At 40.5% G+C, this 20,182-nt stretch overlaps 1 protein-coding gene across 1 annotated transcript in view; it reads right to left on the bottom strand.

Moving 5' to 3' along the window:
* Positions 1-20,182, bottom strand: part of USP10 (ubiquitin specific peptidase 10) — a 49,658-nt gene that overhangs the window by 3,633 nt on the left and 25,843 nt on the right. Inside the window, exons 4-11 of the mRNA XM_071567176.1 lie at positions 18,005-19,021; positions 13,223-13,314; positions 11,629-11,738; positions 11,148-11,203; positions 9,631-9,734; positions 8,814-8,913; positions 6,612-6,792; positions 2,933-3,098 (exon numbers count right to left, since the gene is read on the bottom strand). Of these exons, the coding sequence (XP_071423277.1) occupies positions 2,933-3,098; positions 6,612-6,792; positions 8,814-8,913; positions 9,631-9,734; positions 11,148-11,203; positions 11,629-11,738; positions 13,223-13,314; positions 18,005-19,021 (1,826 nt within the window). The remainder of the gene's footprint in view (positions 1-2,932; positions 3,099-6,611; positions 6,793-8,813; positions 8,914-9,630; positions 9,735-11,147; positions 11,204-11,628; positions 11,739-13,222; positions 13,315-18,004; positions 19,022-20,182) is intronic.

Below are 20,182 nucleotides of genomic sequence, written 5' to 3'. Positions count from 1 at the left end.
TCCACAAAGTTGCTGTCTGTAAACCTGAAACTGAGCTCGGAATTGCAGAACAAAAATGTTTTGCCTTCCTAGAAATTTAAGACATAAAAACATTCCTCAAAATAACTGCTTAAGGTTTTTCTCCATTTTTTATTGAGAAAAACCTCTTTATTGGCAATCACCAGCATAGCACTTTTCAATACAGGGCTGGATTCTGCTACAAACTACTAAATGGGGAATAGAAACTCATGGGGGAAAACTATTAATAATAATCTCTTTCCAAGCCTGAAAAGTAAAAGCCCTGAGGTCATCAAGGAGCACTTTGAGCTCAGGGAATGTGAAGATCCCTCCTGAGGAGTAAGGGGAAGGGAAGCTGGAAAAGTAAATGAGTTAAAGCCAGTTTGTTACTCAGGAGACTTCACTTTTAGAGCAAAACATGAACAGGTTTGCAAACAGAAATAAGAGACAAAGGAAAATCACTTCAGTGAGGATAAAAATTAATCTCTTAAAAATATATAAATTGGTGAAATATTCAAGATTTAACCAACTGAACTGTAGGACTAGAAGAAACAAGAACAATTTCCTTCAAATGCAGATGAAATTAAGTCAGAAACAGCAAGAAAATGGCCCACCATTTTAAACAGCTACTTGCATTTAAAATGCCTAATTACACACTGAATGAAAATCTGATTTTGTTTATATTAATACACAAAAAACAATCAAAACCAGCTCAAAGTGATTAAAAAACAAATTTTCAGAGAAATCATTCAGATTTATGTGGAAGACTACTCTTTTATAGCTCTTCTATGCCCCTGATTTAATCCAGATTAAAACAATCAGGAGACAGCAATAATTCTTTGTAATATAATGAAACTATTTTGAGCTTTATCAATTGTCCTGAGTGTCCCTTCTGTAAAGTGGACATTAAACACTTCTTTAAAATACAGTCTGAAATTACTGTCTGCAAAGCCTTTGGCTGGTTCTACAGACAATGCTTTTTCACTACAGTTTTTTGCCTTCAATTTTAATATAAAAAGAACTATTTCAACTTGAATTTCTTTTGGAAAAAGAAGATCTAGAAGACACTGGGGATGCCTGTATTTCCATCCAAACTCTGCAATAAGCCAGCCCAGACCTCCAACACCTAATTTGAACACCCATTTCTTCCAAACCCCCTAACTGAGCACTGGGTTGTCAGTCAAGAAGTGAAAACCATCTGTAGGGAAAACCAAAAAAAAAAATGAATGACTGGCAAAACAAGATCCACGTGGTAAATCATGATGAGCTTGCATTGCAAATGCTTCTTTCACATGGAAAACAACTGGAGAAATAAATGTTCTGAGTACTGAATGCAGATGAATTTCAGGCATTCATCTCTGGCTTTCTAAAGAAAACGATCCATCTTTTCTTTGTCTCACTTGAGTATTGAGAAAACTCAAAGATACAGACATGAATGTCAGAGGGAACAGCCACAACTCCAGAGTCCCCCAGAGTGTGCAGGAGATGTCCCTGTGAGCCATCCAGGCACACCAGAGATGAAGTTCTCACCACTGCCCTCCATAAGGAGCAAGGCAGTGCCTTAGTGAGGAAAGATTCCTTTATTACCCTCAATAACAAGTTCTCAAACTGCAAGGCCAAAGGGAAGCTTTTCCTCCTTGGAGGGATTTTTCTGCTCCAATTATCACTACTATGTATTGTTTGAAAAAAAGAGCTACTTGAGAATATAAAATAAAATGTCCTGGTACTTAGAGTGGCAGGGAATCAGAGAGCATGGAGATTTCAGGAGCTTTTCCCCTCCATTCCCTGTGAATCAGGTAAAACCACTCGTGCAAATCCTGGGCTGTGCTTCTCCAATCTTCTCTTAAAGCAGCCAAGACAACTCCAGAGACCCCACAGGAACACCCAGTCCAGGTCCCAGTCCTATTCACTGTCCAAGTATCACTGAGAAAAATCAGTGTTCTCTTTTTCAGAGCAGCCTTTGACACACTGATTTTTACATCTGGATCCAACTCTCCACGTCCATGTTTTTATTTCTTGATGCTGAACAGCTCCTTCCTCTTATTCCTTCCTTTGCCATCACAGCTTTTATACCACCATTCATTTTGATTGCTATTTCCACATATTCTTCAACTATGAAGAACATTTCTCAGGGTGTAATTTCTGGGCTTTCCTGGGCAGGGTCAGCAGTTGGACTTGGGTGATCCTTGTGGGTCTCTCCCAGCTCAGGATATTCTATGAGTTTGTGAGCCAATTACTTGAACTGAATATATTACAGACAAATAGGGGGTTTAGGGCTGTGTACAGCAAACTAATCAACTCCACAGTGATGCCAAGGACACTCAGTGGAGGTGTTACTGACTATTGAAAGAATTCAGATTATTAATCCAGAGAGAAAGATCATGATCATCAGATATTTTAGAGAGAATCATCACTGACCTCCACCAGGCCTCCTGCCAGTGAATATTTCCATTTTTGACTTGGAAGTGAAATGTGTGAATCCAAACCCCTCAAGGACATCCACATACATATCTAGACAAGTATTGGGCTCCAAGAGTTTTCCTCCTAAAGCAACAGCCTGCTCTGAAGTGATACTCTGAGGAGCTGCTCCTTTAGTAACAAAACCTGGCAATTCCCAGGAATCAGTGTATTATGATCAGCTAAACATAACAGTGTATTATTCCCACAGTGCACTCTGTTCATTTAATGCAGTGAATCTCCAGTTATTACACCAGTTATTTTCAGGCATGGTTTTATAAGGGTCAGTTCCCTTCCTCTCAGTGTAGGTGTTCAAGAGTAACACATTTTACTGCTGCAAGACACTTAAAAAGTTCCTCCCTCTTTTGTTAACACAAGAGTGTGTTCAAACAACTATTTGTGCAGCAAGGGCTGTATAAAAAACCCTTTCAAGAAGTGTGGCACTTGGCTGGAAGAAAAAGGGCTGAGCAGAACACACCTCCTGCTTGGTTTTTGTGGTGTATCCCTGGACAGACTCTCTGGCCACCAAACTTTCCAAGGCGTCCTGCACCGTGCGGATCTTGTCCGACTGGATATCCAGCTGCAGGGTGAAGAAAGGCTGCAGTGTGGCTGACTCCTTGGAACTCTGCTGGTAAACAACAGATCTGTGGGGGGAAAAACAAAAGTTAAAATGGAATAAAGTGGCGTTTTCAACAATACAGAACCTTCAAGGAAGGATAAAGCAATTTAAGTCACTCAAATATAAAGGTTAAGCTTTAAATTTCAACAGGAAACACTCAGTTTTTATTGCAATTTAAATTATTTCAATATCCACTTAAGAACACACTGAATGGGGTTGTAATTGCATTGTTCTATTTATGCAAAGATTAAAACAGTTCTTGCATAAGCATCAAAAACTTGAAATTTTTGATAAGGTATTTTTTTTTAAAAAATTCACCTCCAGGCTCTTTTAGTGTTAAGGTTTGAAAACATGTTTTCCAACAGATCTCCACAAATGCAAACTGCTAAAGCTTATCTGTGTTCTGCTGTAAAAATTAAACTGATTCCACATTCTCCAATACAAATACACAAATTTTTTAGTCACTTCACTAAACCCAATTTCACAGTGAATTTAAATGGTTTGCTTCAATCTTGCCATAGGAAATACAAACTCTGCTCCCTCGAGGACTGGCATTTCCTTTTCCTCACATCGTTTTCTGTGTCCAGACTTTGTCCATGCACTTACTTCCTCTGTAAATAAATCAGAGCCTTTTGGGGTATGAGAACACGTTTTCTGGGTTTTTTGGGGGGTTTATTTTTGTTTGAAGTGTGTTCAGTTGCAGCTTTTAAGTAGCCTGGCTGGGTGAGCACTGTTTTATGCAATGGGACAGTCCCCACTGCACTAAGTGGATCTTCCTGACTTTCATTCTTCTTAAACTTCACTGAAAAAAAAAAATCAAGACTTTTTTCCTTTTATTTTGAAGGAGGTAGTTGCATTAAAAAGCTCCAGCTGCTACAAAAAAGTGGCTTTGTACAGCCAAAGAAATTATTCATTTATTACACTGTTATGCATGACAAAGCTTGAAAGCAGAATTATAATTAACACAGCTCTGATCCAAGTGGCCATGGCTGGAATGTCTCCAGGTCAGGCAGGAAATGGTCACGTTCAGATTAATGCATGTTAAACAAAAGAGTCCCTTTGACTGAGGCAAAGCCCTGAAGCACCAACAGAAACAGCCAGTGCAGCTTTTTACTGGCAGATCTATATCCTTTAGAGGAAAGAGAGTATGGAGCACAGCAGCATCTTTATTTCAGTTTAACACTTCCTCCTTGGCTGTATTTAAGGACAAACCCTCCAGCATATGGCAAGCACAGTGTTTCAATAAACAAACCTTTCCCTGCTTTTGGACACACTTCCCAACTTCTTTTTTTCAAGCAAACCATTCTTGAGAGAAATAATCCACAGCAAAATGCTCACAGCTCCAACTGGGTTCAAGACTAGGTATTAAAAATGAGTAATAGCAATGATATTTCCAAAAGATAATGTTAAGAAAGACTTAAAAATATTAGAAATTATATTGTAACATTTTCTTCTCAAAGATAGGCAGAACTTGACAGCAAAACTTTTGCTGGACTGTGATTTTTCAGTAGCAGCATCCCTTATTAGGATAATTACAAATCTCAGCTAGACAAGAGGAAATGCATCATTTTCAAGGAAGAATTAATTGTGCACTGCAAGAATTCCACGTTAAGAGTTTTCCAGGAAAACTTTGTACTTGCACATTTAAGTCTCACATTACTAAGACAGACTTTATGGGGTTTTGCCTAATGGGCATTTAATAGACTCAAGCCTTGCAAGGACAAACTTTCCCAAACCTTAAAAGTTTCCCAATTCAAAAGTTCCCCAAACCTAAAGATGCCAATTCAAACCATCTTTTCCCAGCTGCTTTTTCCATTCCATTTTCCCAGTTTCTGATGCTTTCCTTCAGTGGAATTCTACTGGCATTTGTGTGTTCAGTCCTTCCTATCTCCACCCTCAGCCTCAGAGGATGGATGAGGTTTTCCAACATCCCATGGGATGCTGTTTCTGGGGAGAAGTGTGAGGGATAAATACTGTGGATGGTGCCAGCAAACAACAGATGCTGGATTGGACCCTGAGCTTCTGCTGCTCAGTTTTGCCTTTACTGAGTATCACCTTTGCTTTACATCATTTTCTGTGGACTTCTGCAGAAAACAACATTCTCTCAGTATTTTAATATAAAAACTAATGGAAATCACGTAGAGATCTCAACAACTCTGACCACAATGAACATACTTAAGGGATATACAACCCCTTGGGTATGTGAACCATCTATGTTGCAGTCCATCAATACCTACAAACATCTGCCTGCCAAATTCTATGGAAAATATAATTTTATTTGCCAGCTGTCTGGCTCAAACCCCAGAAGAATAAACAATTTCAGAGCATTTCACAGGCAGAAGGCACTAGCCCACATTATTCACACTTCTAGACTGAATATCTGGCAACACAGAGAGTCAAACACCAGCAATTAAGTGTCTGTCTCCAATTTAAAAATAATTTTCCAAGTCTAGCAGTTTTGTTTTGGAGTATGTTTTTAGCAAGTGTTTACTTTGCTTTCATTTTAAATTACACATTTCTCCAAGCAAGTCATGAAGCCTCCTTTCCAAAAAATATTCTTTCAGTATCTCCTTTCTGCCTTCATCTGGTATCAGACCTGAATATAAGTGATGTCCCACATTCTTTTCATTCCAGTAACATCTTGCAGTCATTTATATTTTTCCAGACTTCTTTTACCTTTAACATTTATTAACTATTAAACATAACTTTCTCTGGAAAGCATTAAGTGTCTGTGGTCCACAATTTTTTCTTTTATTTTCTTCTTTTACTGATCAGATTTAACTCTTCATAAATCTCACTATCTCTGACTATCCTTATTTACAACACGAGTCAAGAATTCACAGAGGACACAAAAACCAGGCAGCTCTAAAGTGCTTTGGAATCCTCAGACACCAACATTCCAAGCACACAGATTTTCTACATGCTCAGGCCTTTGGTGAGGCCACACCTTGAGTGTTGTGTTCAGTTCTGGGCCCCTCAGTTCAGAAAGGATATTTATTGAGGGGCTGGAGCAGGGCCAGAGAAGAGCAACGAGGCTGGAGAAGGGACTGGAGCACAAGTGCTGTGGGGAGAGGCTGAGGGAGCTGGGGGTGTTCAGCCTGGAGAAGAGGAGGCTCAGAGGTGACCTCAGCACTGTCTACAACTTCCTGAAAGGATGTTGGAGCCAGGTGGGGATTGGTCTCTTCCCTCAGGCAACCAACAGTAGGACAAGAGGGCACAGCTTAAGCTTTGCCAGAGGAGGTTTAGGTTGGATATCAGGAAGAAATTCTTTACAGAGAGGGTGGGCAGGCATTGGAATGGGCTGCCCAGGGAGGGGGCAGATTCTCCGACCCTGGCGGTTTTTAAGGTGAGACTGGACGTGGCACTGAGTGCCATGATCTGGCAATCAAAGTAGGGTTGGACTAAGGGTTGGACTTGATGATCTCGGAGGTCTCTTCCAACCCAACTGATTCTATGATTCCATGGTTCCCAAAACGTGCTGGTTTAAGACCCTTGAAGAGATTCAGGCTGCAGTAATTTCCAGGCAGAGGCCCCATACCTGATGTGGCCCCCGAAGATGTCCGTGATGGGCGTCTGCACGAAGTCAGCCTGGCGTGTGACCGAGGACTTGTTGCGCGGCCCCACCTGCTCCCACTCGTCCTCACTGCCCTCTCCTGCTTCCTCCTGCTCCTCTTCCTCGGGGCCAGCCTGAGCCTCGGGGCCGTTGGACACCGCCAGTTCTGCAGAGGACCAAGGAAAACACATTCAGCTTGTCACACAGATTAACAATTTTCAAGGCCAATAACCGAAGAGAAATGCTGGAAGGCAGGAGGGCTCTGCAGAGGGATCTGGAGAGACTTGAGAGATGGGCTGATTCCAATGGGATGAAGTTCAACAAGGCCAAGTGCAGGTCCTGCCCTTTGGTCACACCAACCCCCTGCAGCGCTCCAGGCTGGGCACAGAGTGGCTGGAGAGCAGCCAGGCAGAGGGACCTGGGGGGACTGAGGGACAGGAGGCTCAACAGGAGCCACCAGTGTGCCCAGGTGGCCAAGAAGGCCAATGGGATCCTGTCCTGGATCCAAACTAGCGTGGCCAGCAGGCCCAGGGCAGTGACCCTTCCCCTGGACTCTGCCTTGGGGAGGCCACACCTTGAGTGTTGTGTTCAGTTCTGGGCCCCTCAGTTGAGGCAAGAGATTGAGGGGCTGGAGCGGGGCCAGAGAAGAGCAACGAGGCTGGAGAAGGGACTGGAGCACAAGTGCTGTGGGGAGAGGCTGAGGGAGCTGGGGGTGTTTAGCCTGGAGAAGAGGAGGCTCAGAGGTGACCTCAGCACTGTCTAGAACTACCTGAAGGGAAGTTCTGGCCAGGTGGGGGTTGGTCTCTTCTCCCAGGCACTCAGCAATAGGACAAGGGGGCACGATGGGCTCAAGCTCTGCCAGGGGAAATTGAAGTTGGAGAGCAGAAAAAAATTCTTTGCAGAGAGAGTGCTCAGGCATTGGAATGGGCTGCCCAGAGAGGGGGTGGATTCCCCATCCCTGGAGGTTTTTAACCTGAGCTTGGCCGTGGCACTGAGTGCCATGATCTGGTAAAGGGACTGGAGTTGGCCCAAGGGTTGGACTTGATGATCTCAGAGGTCTTTTCCAACCCAGTCGATTCTGTGATTCTGTGAAATAACTTGCTGAGGATAAAATGTTTCCACAGATCTTGGATTCGATAAGTAAATGAGGACAAGAATTTCCAGGCATGTGTTAACAGAATGCACCTCACTGGGGACTGTATGTAAATAAATGGAGTTTTCTAACAAAGTTTGATATATTTTTAGCAGTGAATTTATGGGGCAGAAAATTAGAAAGTCAAGTGTTATTCTGGAAACATAATTAAGCCATTATTAAATACAACTCCTTCTCTGCACAGGTATTTTACAGGGAACCCAGAGCTTAGCAAATATTTTCTCTGCAAGTGCCCAAGTGAGGAGGCTAAAAACTGCACACAGCTATAGAACAAAATGTGGAATGACCATTTTCTATCTTAAAAAACTTACTCTCCTGAAGAGAAATTGGATAAGTAGTGATCTTAACTCCATACTTGGCTAAGGCTTGCAGTATTTTGTTTCATTTTTAACAGGGGGCTCAATTATAAAGTCACTATAAAATAAAATGGCACTTTGCATAAAAATTCTTATAATTCTTCCAAAGAAAATTCTTCCCCAACTTCGTCAGGAAGAATTTTAAAATCACTTAATATGCTGTTTTATACTGGATATAAATTAGGCTTTAGTCTAGAACTTTCCACTTCAAAAAGAAGATTTTGAACAGTGGTTTAAAGATCAGTGAAAAAAGACAGGGATACATTTTGAACTCCCACTGGGAGAGCCAAGAGCCCAGAAAACAACTGACACTGCAGGTATTATGAATGACAAACACATCTATGACTGAAGACAAGAGCAGTCAACTTGAGTTAACCTCAAATAATGTACAAATTTGTAATACAGACTTTTGTTGCTTAGGAGGACCAGGTATGTGACTGTGTGTCATTCAGAGCATTTACAGAACATCCAGTAACACTTCAGATCATTTATAAACTGGACAGAATGGGCTCATTTTATCCAGATTTTAATTATTTGTTAATGCCTGAGTCTCCTAAAACATGGCATTCTATCCCCATCTCAGCACCTACTCTAAACATTACTCTGTATTACAGAATCACCACACAAACACAGTATTTTAAATAAATTGTTTTATACCAAGGAAAAAAATGCACTAACTTTCATTATGTGGAGAGAGAAGTTTCTTGAGGGTCAGCATTTCTTCATGTAGTCCATTGAGGATAAATCCCAAGTATTCTTCAGCATCCTCTTGCCTGCCCTGAATAAAACATTTTTTTCAATTAATTCTATGACATTTTCATGGTTTCCTTTTAACAGAAGATTCATGACATGGAACATCCAGCTTTCTCCTATTAATTTAGCTTATGCAGCATTTACTCAGCCTAAGTTACAGTGTCAAATCAAGTTTAAATTTTACTGTAACTTATTTTTAACCAGTTCCAAGCAAACTGCCCTAAGCAGTAAATAAACACATAAGCTGGACTTGGTATATTTGCAGCCTTCTCTATGCAAATTCCATTTAACCTTTTTCCCCCCCCCTGTTTAAAACCACTATTAAAAGTTGCTGTCAAGCCAAGGCCAAATCAAAGGACAGTTTGAACTATTAACTTTCCTTTAAATTGAAACTAAACCTGAAATAGTATTTAAGTCTCTGAGCCTTCAATCATTCGTGGGTGAATCCCTCCCAAAAATGACCACCTGCTCATTTCTAAAATGTAAATCCATTAATAATGTCATTTATAAAAAGAGATGGTCCATTCCAATAGCAATTTTTTCATTATTCTGACATATCAAACTGCCAACCCAATAATTAACTCATTTAAGTCCCAAGACAGCGGAGCTTCATTACAATGAACTGCCAATTAGCTGATTTTAGTGGTGTTTGAGCAGAGATTCAGACAGGTGGCTTTGCACAGTTTTGAGGACAGGGACTGCCCTGCAATGCAATTCCAGAGCCAAGGATTTTGGGTCCCACCTTTTCTGACAGACTTGACTTTATAACCGTCAAGAGTCTATAAATGTAGGTCGGTTCAAAGGCAGCTCCTGGTCGGATGTCTCGCACTATTTTATCACCTAAAGCTGCAAGGCCAAAGAGAACTTAATATAAAGAACAGTACAGAGGAGTTTTTCTACATTATACTTGAACATTTTCTTCACATATCACTACATTTTGCATCCAACATTTTTCTATTAATTTGTTTTATTCTACTCTTGGTGCTCTTTTATCTTAAACATTTTCAATCACCCTGCACAGACTTACAGATGCTCAGAAAAGTCAGTAAACACTCTGAAGATTAACAACAATATTCTCAGCCACCATAAAAGAACAGTTCTATTCTATTTCTATTCTAATTTTAACCTGAGCTTGGCCGTGGCACTGAGTGCCATGATCTAGTAAATGAACTAGAGATGGACCAAGGGTTGGACTCGATGATCTTGGAGGTCTTTTCCAACCCAATCCATTCTATGATTCTATTTAAATGTCTGTACTGTTGTACTCCAGGAACACTTCCTAAGAGCTTTAGTGAACTTGCAGTTCTAACAGATCCCTTTTCCTCCCTGCAGAAAAAAAACCCAATAAACAGAATGTTCCACCTGATGGCAACACGAGGCCTCCAAACCATACTTGAAAACTACACAATCAGATGACCTACAAGTATAATCAGTTGCATAAGCCAGTGAGATTTGTTTTACAGAAAAGAAACCACAGAAATGTCTGAACTGTTTGGAAATCACTGGAACAAGCAGCTCCTTGTGATATTTTCTTATCATGTTACATAAAAACCAGTTTCAGGAATGTGCTTGTTTTTGTAAGTCTGTAATACAACAGACTTGATTTGAAATTAAGATTAAAAACCTGAAGTCTGTAAGATCATTTATTTGCATCAAAAAATGTTCTATTCCTCACTACATAATCATCACTGAGCCTAAATCTGTATTAGCAGGAATCCTACATTTCCAAAGCTTTCCCTCTGGAATCAGGAGCCAAGGTAATATTCCTGCAGGCAATTCCAACTGCTCAAGAAACCTCTTCTGGCCCCATTTTATTCCCAATGAATGTGAGTTCAGGGTTTAAGGGAGGATGATAGAACTGAGCAACCTGATGAACTAAACAGCTGGAAATAAGTAAGGAAGGAAGTGGAATAAAATACAGTGAATATCAAATGATTTTATTAGAAAGGGCACATTCTTAGAAGGCAACTTAAGTGAACCTTCAACAAGAACTACTCTTACTGCACTTGTACATTTGGTCCACCAAATAGAAGAAAAAATTTAAGCTGCAACATTTTCTGACTTCTTGACCTGAACCACCAATAAGAAAAAGTGCAACACTGGCACAAAAAGTAACAGTAAAATGTTAAGTATCAAGAAATCCCAGAATTCCTAAAAGCACCAGTATTTGGAGGTCTCAAGTGCATCACCCAGAGAGATCCTTATCCCAAAGGCTTCTCACCATCACTTTATGGCTCTGCTGCCCCCATTGCCACTCACCTTGCTTTGCTTTAGGAGGTACAGGCATATTAGTGAACTCATTCATTAAACGAACACTGCAACAGAATGGAGGGAACGACCACACATGAGCAGCAAGTTCAGAAGGAGAAGGACAAATAAGACAATCAGATCATTGCCATTATGACTGCCAAGAAGGAGAGTATCAATCACAATGTCTGAGTAAAGTCCAGACACAGAAATCAACCTGATCACTGTAATGAAACCCAGGAGTTGGGTGGGTTCCTGTGGCTCTCGTGGTTCATTTTGGCAAATTAAATACTATTTAAAAGTGATACTCCCAAGGCAACAGGAAGTGTCTTCCTTGACTAGTCAAGTAGTTGTAAAATATCAAGGTAGGATCACTCAAAAAACACAGCAAAGAGACTTCTGGATACAGATCAAGTTCTAACAATTATTTGTTAGCTGTTTCTGCATGAACTTAGTCAGGTGACCCTTTCATTTCCTTCCCCACATTACTTACAAACTGTCCAGCATTGGAGTGGAGGTGCACGGCCTCTGGGACTTGGAATACATTGGAATGGACTTCATTAAATGGTACATTGGAGGGCAAGCAACCAAGGCCTGCAGGGTCTGTGCAGTGCCATTAAGGAAAGATGCAGAAAATTTCATCTGTGTATTAACCAAATACTCAATTATATCCAAAATTATATGCTGTATTTTTATTCTGTAGATCAACCCAGGAATAGCAGAAGTTTTATCACAACTTTAACCAGTGATGTACACAAGTTATGCTAAAAACACCCAGCAGTTTATAACCTGCAGTGATATTTTAATCATGGCAAAAAGTTTAATGAAATGGGAAGGAAACATTTTGTTCAGGAACAGGAGAGGAAAAGAACCTTCATAGGAAAGACCTTATACAATCACCAGTTGGAAAACTGGCAAGAGATAACCTGGAGCATGTTTTCTGAGAAGGATGGAAGGAGGCAGCTGAGAGACTGCACATAAAGGTGGTGATTAAGCCCTGTATCCAAAACAAAACTGCTCCAGTGATGTGAGACATCCTGAAAAGAGTTGGGAGCAGCCAGTGAAACTCCAGTGTGTGAGGGAAGAACAGTTTTAAACCACACCAATGTGTGCTGCTTGGTGAGACCAGTGAGCAAAGGGAATGCCTTGAAAGACTGGAGGGAAATGACAAAAAAAAGGCATCAGTCTCAAGAGCTACAGAAAGAGATTAATTTGATCCCTACAGTGTACAAAAATTGAGTAAGAAATTCCCATCTAACACTTCAAGACTGAAAAACCAGGAGCTAATAGGGGTGTATGACCAGCTGAGTGCACAACTGGCTATGTGAGATAAAAGCTAAAGTTTAAAGCAGAATTGTTGGTCTGGAAATAGTTTATTGGGCTCAGCCATGAGATCAGTCTTGAAATTGGTCTCATTATTTTTCGCTAGCAATAGCAGCACATAAAATATCCCACCTGCCACTCAAGGTGAGCCTTGTTAACATAAGATTAATAATTTTAAAATTTATTGCTCGTTTTTTATTAATATCATCATATAGCACTGAAGAAGGACAACCTCTGTTCCTCAAAGTTATTTTTGCAGGAGAAGAAAATTCCAATACATTAAGAGCAGGCTCATCCTCCATCATGCAATGTGTCAAAGGATTATTTCAAACAATAATTGTGACAGTCTGCTCCACACAAACCCAAATGATCCCAGTACCAAACTGCCAAAACAAAGCCTACAAGAACAGTTATGTCAAGTACAAAAGACAAATAACCACTTAAATTGATACACGGACTCATGAGCAAACAGAACTAGAAATTGCAAGAAGGTTTCCAGTCAGGAGAAAGTTACAGCTCTGCAATATTCTGACACAGGGAACAAACTGCAAATAGGATTGCAGGGGAACTGTGGGCAAGAGACTCCAAGAGCCCAAATCCCCCTGGATTTCCAGCAGCTACACTTCAACATCCTAACCACAGGAGCAGGATGTGGGAAGACAAACACCTCCACAAAATACTTACCAGAACAATCCAGAAAAACTCTGACAGATACAATACACCAATTTAAGTTAAGAGTGTTCATTTTTCCCAGGGAAGGATACAGCATTGATGTAGCACCAGTTTCCTTTGTTGATCAGCCCTCGGGGTTGCAAAGACACTGGTTTATGTATTAGCCTGACACTTTCCAGTATTTCTGCAGGATGAGAAACAGCAAATTGAGCATCAACAAAACTCACAGGTCAAATCAAACAAACATCTGTTGCTGCATCACAAAATCATTCAGATCAATGTCCAAGGTTCCCAGAAACTTCAGCAAATCCCTCTCAGTCCGTTCAAGCACTGCTTGTGTTTCACACCAGACGTGTTTCTTCCACTGGAGACATCCTGGAGGTCGCTCAGGAGGATGCTGGGACAGAAACCAACACGACCTATTTGTGTTTATTTTTGTTTCCCTACAAGCAGGTGCCTTTATTTACACAGATACAAAATCCTGGTAGCTGCCATCACTAGTCAGAGATTTTATGAAGTATTTCCCAAATTCTTCTGCTTTGAAGATGAAGCTGACAGAGCAGTCCCAGTTCACAAGTTTCACCATCCACTCTCTTACAACAAAAACATCTCAGTGCAAACAGACACAGAGATGGAACTGTGCTCTTCAGAACAGGCTGTTTTATTTACTGGTTTAAATCTAGGAGATAACAGCCTTACATAATATAATTCCTGCTGCTTTCCTGCTTCCAAAACCTTCAGCAATGACCCAAGCTTAAAACTCAGAAACCACTGCACATAATTCTGTCTCAGTTATGAAACTGGGAGCAACACGGGGAGTTTTTCCAGGAATCCTGACCTGCTATTTATGTCCCTAAATAAAAACTGTTTAAGGAAAATATTGGAGTTGGTGTATTTTAAATTTGCAAAATAAGGACAAGAGGTATACAAGTCAGAATGAACAGATGCAAATGAACGTTGTAATTGTCTGTCAAGGGGTTATTTATTTTTAGAATAGATGTGAAGGCCTCTATAAGCTACACTGGATAAACTTAAATTTTGAGCTATTCACCAGGACCAAACAATCAAGAAAAGGGGACACAGGGGGAATAACTAAGCAGTGGAGGTGGTAAAGCTGCAAACAAAATCCACAAAAATCCTTCTACTTCTAAACCACCTCTTTCCCCTTAAGGTCCTGCAGATACCACCAGTCTAACAAAAAAAAATTGCCAGAAAATAGAAAGAAATTTAAGTCAGTCTATTACTGAAAGCAAAGAGATGTAAAATTGAGAAAGTGGCACAGCTGCAGATGGAAACTTTTCTGTGGGGGCTGAAATGTTGTTAAACTACTGATCAAGTATTTCAGGATGCATTAATAAAGCAGCAACATTTGAACCATGTTGTGCTCACATAATGTTTCTGTTAATGTGACTAAATACTGTTGGAATTTAAGATAAAAACAATGGAAAAAGGTTGTATTCTGAATGTCTACCAGTAACTTTTTACATTAACTCTTCCCCATTTCACATCATGCTCAATAAAGGTATTATTAGGACCTTTAGCATCCTCTTGTGGTCACAAAGCTGCTCTGTAAGAGGGTCTGGTGCAATTACTGTGAGCTTTGTTTCTTTTAACAAAGAACTACTTTTGTGTCCAGCAATTACATTCAATACCACATTTACACAGTAACTGAAAGAACTTATACAAGAGTATTAGAAGAAAACACACTTACAACCATGAGAAAACCTTCTTAAAATTTCAAAACCTGCTGGAAAGTTCATGTTAATAATCAGAGAGAACTCACATTCCCTTTGGAGGGCAGTGACTTATGAAACAAAGCCTTGATTTGGAAACAGATCTAGAACAGTATTACCATGTTCAGACATTTTTGTTGGTAAAGAAAATACATTTTGCTGAAGTTCATTCATCAGGTCGTGTTATTACAAATACCTGTTCATTTTTTTTTCTAAAAAAAAGGTAATTTTCTAATCAGTGCAAGTCCAAACAAAAGAGAAACCAGGTGGACAGAGTATCGAGGCTGAAGTGCTAAAAATTGAGGATTTAACATGTTAGAAATATAACTATGTCTGTCAGATCTTTCTTCAAAACTGGACAATGATTCCAAAATCCCAGGACAACCCTGCTGGATAACCCCACACAAAACCAGGGTCTGCAGGAATGCAGTTGGGATGTGCAACAGGCTACATTTATAAATTATTTACAACTCCCCAACCCTGCATGTCTCCACTCCACCTGCTCCAGCACTCACCTACCCTGGCAATCAGAAAGTATCTTCAAACACTTTTCTTACAATTTGAACTAACTCCTTTTCTCTTGGGAGAACAGTGAATTATCATCATCATCTTTATGAATTTGCCTGTCTGAATTTACCTCCATGGTCACTCCAACAATCTCAGCTGAGACAAAGTAACCCCAAATTTCCCATGTTTGCCTACAAGGTTTTCAAATCTCTTATTTCCTTAGCTCACTTACATTATATAAGGCATTATTAATTAGCATCAGGTAATTAGCATCAGAGGGGAGTAGCTGTGAAATGTGGCAAATGAAGCCTTAAGGAGCCTTATTTCTAATAAATACCATTTATAACCTTGAGTAGCTGTGAAATGTGGCAAATGAAGCCTTAAGGAGCCTTATTTCTAATAAATACCTTTTATAACCTTACTATCCCTTACAAATTAATTATTTAAATGTTTGTCCTGGCACCTAAATTAGGTTAAGGTGTATAAAATTACTATGGTTGCCCTTGTCTAAACATGCAGAGCAGGTCCAGCTTGGACACTTGCCAAAATTAATTCTTGGGGGGATTTCCTCATCAAAGTCAACATGAAATTGTATATTCTATTTATTTCCTAGTCCTTATCTTGTGTAACTTCCATCTAAATTTGAGGACAAAGACCACAGATCTTTGCAGGTCGAATCAAGCAGCATGAAATTATCTCTAAGGCACCTCTGGAACATGAACCTCCCTTGTAAAAATGCTGAAATTAAGGCACAAACCAACAATTTGGGCCTGGAAAAGAAACTTTTCTTGTATCCTGAGCACCTGTTCTAAATAAAAACTGTGACAAAGCTACAGCACTGCTCTGGATCCTCACACAGTGATGCTCAATGAGGGAAAGAGCTGGAATTAAATAGGTACAAACACAGCAAATGGTCCATCTGGAAATCACCACATGGAATTCTTGCAACACATTATTGAGTGGGGGGGTTGAATAAAGCACTGAGACAGGACAGAGAACACTGAAGAATGCAAAATAAAGAAAATCTCCTTTTTCCACTGAACAAAGCACATTCACATCTTCAAGCAAACATTTTATACCAAAATCAGCAGCATCTAAATTAGAGCAATTGCAACAACAGAACTTCTACTTAAATCAGCTACAATGAGCTGGGAATTCCTTTTATCTACACTCAGATTATCCCCAGTGAGCTAAAAGTGAAGGTGCAGAAGGAAACTGTGTAAGAATGACATTGCCATTTTGCTACATGAAACACAAAATAAAAAGCTCTGCTCCCACCTGGTGGCAAAAAAAAGTAAAGAAACAGGAAAAGTCTACAAAGTTAACTTACAGCTGAAGCAACTTGGACAAGAACAAAAAACCTTTTCCATTTATGGCAAGCACTTCCAGCTTTGTGGTTGTCACAGAAGAGTTTTAAGTTAAAAGTCATTACTAAATGATAGCTTGAGATTTCAACACTCCATCATTCTCCACATGGATGGCATCATGCAAACTCTGGTCACCTGCTTAAATATATATATATATTTAATACAGTCAAATGTGTTTGTGACACCTAAGTGGAAAATACACCAAAATACACATTGCTCTGACAGCTTTTCTCTCAACAGACAATTCTGAATAAGGAGAGCAGGAGAGGCAGGATCTGCTTCTGGGCATTCTGAAGAGTCACCTCCAGGTCAGCCTCTGTCAGAGCAGAAATCTGCCTTGGAGCTGTCACACTCAAATCACCACTGCACTTGTAAATTGGCTTGGAGCACAAAGAGCAGGATTTTGCACAAGCCTTTTCATGTACAGACCAATTCACAGGCTTACATTAATTATTTTTGTTCCAACATTCATGAATTAATGACACAAAATGCAACCAGCTGGGAAAACTTTGTGTTTTCTGACCAAATTTGCAAAAAATCCTACATTTTCTATCCTACACTTTCTAGCATTTCCCATTTGAACCACAAATATGACAGATCAACAGTTAAAGCCTTTTTATCACTCATTCCTGATGCACCCTGTGGACAGCTCCTTATGGTTATTCTTGAATGGCTCACAATATTTCTGGATAAAATAATAATGGTTAACAACAGTAACTCTTCAAAACTGGAAGGACAGACCCCTCAAACAGCATCTCTGTAAATATGGTATTTCCTGAATCAGAATTTCTGAAGAAAAGACCTATTTAGATGTGACACTTCAGCTGCTGTGCAGTGTCCAGGAATTTCAGCTTCTTTGATATAAATATATTAAGGCTCATTGTAAAGGAATGCACTACAGGATTATAAATACTGGATTGTACAACACCATTTTCAGAACAAGCCTATTCAGCACACAGCTGAACACAACCAGCCTATTCAAAGTCACACATCACTTAAAACATTGTTTTGACAAGTTGTTTGACAAGCAGCAACAGTTTTACCGTATCTGGGGTAATGACATGGCAATGCCTGGTTGGAATGTTTACTCAGGGGGATACAAAACTGGTTTATTCAAATGACATCCTTTGTGCAGTGTTTGAACAGTCGTCTCATTACCAGGGAAACACCAGCAGAGGAATGTTGCCTATGAATATTGCACACTCCTGTTTACAAGCAGAGTTAATGCCCTTGCAGTGCAACATCCACTCGTGTGTATTAACTATACCTGCAATCTTTATGGCTACAGGATCCTCTGAAACTGGAACAGGTCCCTCTTTGACTTCAACCTGTTTTTCAGGGACCACAGGAGATGTGGCAGGAGGGGTATACTTAGTCTCAACATAGACCACAGATGTGGAAGCAGAGGGCTTGGAATTGTGAAAAAGACTAGCCCACGACTTTGCAGGCTGATTAACTGGGACTGATCCTGCAAGCGGGACTGTTGCCTCAGTAGTAGGTGAAGCTTCCTCAGGCTTAGCTTGGTCTGAGTCAGTGCTTTCCACAGTGTGCAATTCTACCCCATTGGCAGCTGTGTCCTCACCAGAGGATTCAAGTGTTTGTCCATTAGTAACGCCAAGATTTTCAGTAGTATCAGTACCAGCATAAGACTGTACAACAGCTGTCCTTAGGGGGCTATCTCTGACGGCCTCTGAGGGGATGCAAAACTGTTCAGAATTAGGAACTCGGCATACCTCGGGCTGCCCGGCAGTCCTGGCACAGTCCGGGGCGCTGGGCACAGCCCCGGCGGGGACAGCTCCGGCCACGAAGTCCACCGGGTGGTCGGGGCTGCCGCAAGTCCTGGGGGTGGCCGGGGAGGGCCCGTCCCCCGCCAGCTCCGTGTCCTCGGCGTGCAGCGCCGCAGACCCGGCGTGGCCGTTCACCAGCGCCTCGGGGGCGGCCACGCCGTCCCCCACGGCCTCCAGGTAACTGTAATAGCCAGGCGGCCGCTTCTTCTTCTTCTTGCGCTCCCTCTGCCCGAGGCCGCCGGACAAGGCGTCGCTCTCGGCGTTGGAGCCGCTGTCCAGAGCCAGGCCGGGGTCGCTGAACTGGCAGTCGATGGAGTTGTAGTTGGGTTCGCTGAGAGCATCGTCGGGGGGTTTCTGAGCAGGGGCACAGCTGAGGATGAATTCTGGAGCCTGAGGATTCAGAGTACTTGAGATACTGTAGTCGGTGGTGTTGAGGACAGATGACTGAGTCTCAATAACTTCATTGACACCAAACTCAATTCTCTGATACTCTTCCCCTGGACAAGAGAAAGCAAATCTCAGTTAGGGAATTACATCGAATCAAGAAGCTACAAAAAAACCTCCCTATTTTTCTTCAACTCCATTACCTCAAACAAAAATAATTCTTAATCTCAGTCCTGACGACTATTTCAAAACAGTTGCTTAAAGATACAGAGTATGACTCAGGTTTTCTTACACAGAATATGTAATTTTCCACATCACTGCACAGCCCCTGCAAATAACCCCTATTAAATTCACTTCTTAAGGAAAACTATTAAAGTCCAATGACTTTAGGAATAATCTGCATTAAGTTAATTACTGGATAATTGCCTATAAAATATGGTGCAATATTTAAGCCCAGTCTTCTCTACTGACAATTACAAAATTCAAGCCTTTTCCTCCTTAACTCTTCTACATGTGAAGTTTAGTTTTTGAGAGGTTGGGTCTGATTTTCTTGGTGTGATTTATCATGACCAAAGATTCATCACAACCCTTAATAATCAAAAAAATATTTTCATTAACTGCATGAAAACATTGCAATTACAGGTGTTGAAACTCTAAGCTCATGGGTAACTTATTTCATTTTATCACCACTGAATTTGTTACTGTGTGAGAATATGATATATATGATTCCAGGTTTTTATGTCAAGAAACACAACTGATACTCAAGTCAGCATTCAATTTGTATTATGAGCAGTACTGAAAAATTATGGATGGGCTTTTTTGTTTTATTACTTATTTACCCTAGAACTTTAAAGAGACACTACGAGATACTCTCATGGCAGTATCCCAAAATATTGTCAGCCACAGAGTTCTGCAATTCCATGGAATTTAATTAGTGCTATAATGCACTGAATACTTCACTTACAACTATTCCAGTAACCATCAAATAAAGAGATAAAACTTATGAAACAGTTTCAGGCATGTTAAAAGCAAGTTCCCATTTTCATGCTTAAAGTTTTGTAGGTGTTTATGACACATGTTACTGTTCCAAGACATTTATTTGAATATTTTGGGTTTCCTCAAAGATTAGGGTAAAACACACATTTTTAAGACTGCAAACTACAGAACCAAAGAACACCAGACACTATTTCTAAAGGAATATAAGGGGATACAGCACTGAACTTTTAAGATTTTGTGCAACTTGCATTATGTCTGACATGGCAACAAATGCATAT

Source organism: Pithys albifrons, chromosome 12 (assembly GCF_047495875.1).
Source record: "Pithys albifrons albifrons isolate INPA30051 chromosome 12, PitAlb_v1, whole genome shotgun sequence".
NCBI lineage: Eukaryota > Metazoa > Chordata > Aves > Passeriformes > Thamnophilidae > Pithys > Pithys albifrons.
This window is presented reverse-complemented; position numbering and strand designations above follow the sequence as displayed.